The sequence below is a fragment of the Salvelinus namaycush genome, unplaced genomic scaffold, assembly GCF_016432855.1.
Source record: "Salvelinus namaycush isolate Seneca unplaced genomic scaffold, SaNama_1.0 Scaffold239, whole genome shotgun sequence".
NCBI classification, from domain to species: Eukaryota; Metazoa; Chordata; class Actinopteri; order Salmoniformes; family Salmonidae; genus Salvelinus; species Salvelinus namaycush.
The window spans coordinates 151,620-155,717 of NW_024059219.1; the positions used below are offsets into that span (position 1 = coordinate 151,620).

Sequence of the window (4,098 nt, forward strand, 5' to 3'; positions counted from 1 at the left end):
CTCTAGTGACGTCCCTGGTGGAAACGGAGCTGCACTTCCTAACCTCCTGCCAAATGTATGACCATATTAGAGACATATTTCCCTCAGATTACACAGATCCACAAAGAATAAAAAAACAAACCCAATTTTGATAAACTCCCATATCTACTGGGTGAAATACCACAGTGTGCCATCACAGCAGCAAGATTTGTGACCTGTTGCCACAAGAAAAGGGCAACCAGTGAAGAACAAACACCATTGTAAATACAACCCATATTTATTTTCCCTTTTGTCCTTTAACTATTTGCACATGATTACAACACTGTATATATATATAATATGACATTTGAAATGTCTTTATTCGTTTGGAGAGAGAGAGAGAGAGAGAGAGAGAGAGAGAGAGAGAGAGAGAGAGAGAGAGAGAGAGAGAGAGAGAGAGAGAGAGAGAGAGAGAGAGAGAGAGAGAGAGAGAGAGAGAGAGAGAGAGAGAGAGAGAGAGAGAGCGAGAGAGAGTTAACACCATGTTTGGATGAATACATTCATATTCCATTAGGACTATTTAACACCATGTTTAGGATGAATACATTCATATTCCATTGGACTAGTTAACACCATGTTTAGGATGAATACATTCATATTCCATTAGGACTAGTTAACGCACATGTTTAGGATGAATACATTCATATTCCATTAGGACTAGTTAACACCATGTTTAGGATGAATACATTCATATTCCATTAGGACTAGTTAACACCATGTTTAGGATGAATACATTCATATTCCCATTAGGACTAGTTAACACCATGTTTAGGATGAATACATTCATATTCCATTAGGACTAGTTAACACCATGTTTAGGATGAATACATTCATATTCCATTAGGACTAGTTAACACCATGTTTTAGGATGAATACATTCATATTCCATTAGAGATAGTTAACACCATGTTTAGGATGATACATTCATATTCCATTAGGACTAGTTAACACCATGTTTAGGATGAATACATTCATATTCCATTAGGACTAGTTAACCATGTTTAGGATGAATACATTCATATTCCATTAGGACTAGTTAACACCATGTTTAGGATGAATACATTCATATTCCATTAGGAGTTACACCATGTTTAGGATGAATACATTCATATTCCTTAGGACTAGTTAACACCATGTTTAGGATGAATACATTCAATTCCATTAGGACTAGTTAACACCATGTTTAGGATGAATACATTCATATTCCATTAGACTGTACAAAACCATGTTTAGGATGAATACATTCTATTCCATTAGACGTTTACACCATGTTTAGGATGAATACATTCATATTCCATTAGGACTAGTTAACACCATGTTTAGGATGAATACATTCATATTCCATTAGGACTAGTTAACACAATGTTTAGGATGAATACATTCATATTCCATTAGGACTAGTTAACACCATGTTTAGGATGAATACATTCATATTCCATTAGGACTAGTTAACACCATGTTTAGGATGAATACATTCATATTCCATTAGACAGTTACACCATTTTAGATGAATACATTCATATTCCATTAGGACTAGTTAACACATGTTTTAGGATGAATACATTCATATTCCATTAGGACTAGTTAACACCATGTTTAGGATGAATACATTCATATTCCATTAGGACTAGTTAACACCATGTTTAGGATAATACATTCATATTCCATTAGGACTAGTTAACACCATGTTTAGGATGAATACATTCATATTCCATTAGGACTAGTTACCACCATGTTTAGGATGAATACATTCATATTCCATTAGGACTAGTTAACACCATGTTTAGGATGAATACATTCATATTCCATTAGGACTAGTTTAACACCATGTTTAGGATGAATACATTCATATTCCATTAGGACTAGTTAACACCATGTTTAGATGAATACATTCATATTCCATTAGGACTTTAACACCATGTTTAGGATAATACATTCATATTCCATTAGGACTAGTTAACACCATGTTTAGGATGAATACATTCATATTCCATTAGGACTAGTTACACACATGTTTAGGATGAATACATTCATATTCCATTAGGACTAGTTAACACCATGTTTAGGATGAATACATTCATATTCCATTAGGACTAGTTAACACCATGTTTAGGATGAATACATTCATATTCCTTAGGACTAGTTAACACCATGTTTAGATGAATACATTCATATTCCATTAGGACTAGTTAACACCATGTTTAGGATGAATACATTCATATTCCATTAGGACTAGTTACACAATTTAGGATGAATACATTCATATCCATTAGGACTAGTTAACACCATGTTTAGGATGAATACATTCATATTCCATATAGGACTAGTTTAACACCATGTTTAGGATGAATACATTCATATTCCATTAGGACTAGTTAACACCATGTTTAGGATGATACATTCATATTCCATTAGGACTAGTTAACACCATGTTTAGGATGAATACATTCATATTCCATTAGGACTAGTTAACACCATGTTTAGGATGAATACATTCATATTCCATTAGGACTATTTTAACACCATGTTAGGATGAATACATTCATATCCCTTAGGACTAGTTAACACCATGTTTAGGATGAATACTTCATATTCCATTAGGACTAGTTAACACCATGTTTAGGATGAATACATTCATATTCCATTAGGACTAGTTAACACCATGTTTAGGATAATACATTCATATTCCATTAGGACATTAACACCATGTTTAGGATGAATACATTCATATTCCATTAGGACTATTTAACACCAATGTTTAGATGAATACATTCATATTCCATTAGGACTAGTTAACACCCATGTTTAGGATGAATACATTCATATTCCATTAGGACTAGTTAACACCATGTTTAGGATGAATACATTCATATTCCATTAGGACTAGTTAACCATGTTTAGGATGAATACATTCATATTCCATTAGGACTAGTTAACACCATGTTTAGGATGAATACATTCATATTCCATTAGGACTAGTTAACACCATGTTTAGGATGAATACATTCATATTCCATTAGGACTAGTTAACACAATGTTTAGGATGTTTCCTCTTTCTGGAAGACAATAATGTTCTGTAATGTTCTGACGCTTTAGTTCTGTGTTTCTATATGTGGTTTTATAAGAGCTCAGAAAAGACTACTGTCCTCGGTGACTGGAACTGTGGCATCTCTCTACTCCTTTAGCAGACCTTTGACCCGGGGCTGATGTGATGCTCACTGGGTCTCGTGTACGGCTCCTAGCCAAGGACACTGGGTCTTGTGTACGGCTCCTAGCCAAGGACACTTGGACTTGTGTATGGCTCCTAGCCAAGGACACTGGGACTTGTGTACGGCTCCTAGCCAAGGACACTGGGTCTTGTGGAGGGCTCCTAGCCAAGGACACTGGGTCTTGTGTATAGCTCCTAGCCAAGGACACTGGGTCTTGTGTATGGCGCCTAGCCAAGGACACTGGGTCTTGTGTACAGCTCCTAGCCAAGGACACTGGGTCTTGTGTATAGCTCCTAGCCAAGGACACTGGGTCTTGTGTATGGCGCCTAGCCAAGGACACTGGGTCTTGTGTACAGCTCCTAGCCAAGGACACTGGGTCTTGTGTATAGCTCCTAGCCAAGGACACTGGGTCTTGTGTAAGGCTCCTAGCCAAGGACACTGGGTCTTGTGTACAGCTCCTAGCCAAGGACACTGGGTCTTGTGTATGGCTCCTAGCCAAGGACACTGGGTCTTGTGTATGGCTCCTAGCCAAGGACACTTGGTCTTGTGTACAGCTCCTAGCCAAGGACACTGGGTCTTGTGTATGGCTCCTAGCCAAGGACACTGGGTCTTTGGTACGGCTCCTAGCCAAGGACACTTGGTCTTGTGTACAGCTCCTAGCCAAGGACACTGGGTCTTGGGTACGGCTCCTAGCCAAGGAAACAGGGTTTTGTGTACGGCTCCTAGCCAAGGACACTGGGTCTTGGGTATGGCTCCTAGCCAAGGACACTTGGACTTGTGTATGGCTCCTAGCCAAGGACACTGGGACTTGTGTACGGCTCCTAGCCAAGGACACTGGGTCTTGTGGAGGGCTCCTAGCCAAGGACACTGG

At 38.3% G+C, this 4,098-nt stretch overlaps 1 protein-coding gene across 1 annotated transcript in view; it reads right to left on the bottom strand.

Annotated features, from left to right (window-relative positions):
- Positions 1-3,233: 3,233 nt before the first annotated feature.
- Positions 3,234-4,098, bottom strand: part of LOC120038776 (signal-induced proliferation-associated 1-like protein 2) — a gene marked incomplete at its 5' end in the record, with an annotated part of 116,966 nt that continues 116,101 nt past the window's right edge. The window contains one exon of the mRNA XM_038984420.1: positions 3,234-4,094. Within this exon, the coding sequence (XP_038840348.1) occupies positions 3,234-4,094 (861 nt within the window). The remainder of the gene's footprint in view (positions 4,095-4,098) is intronic.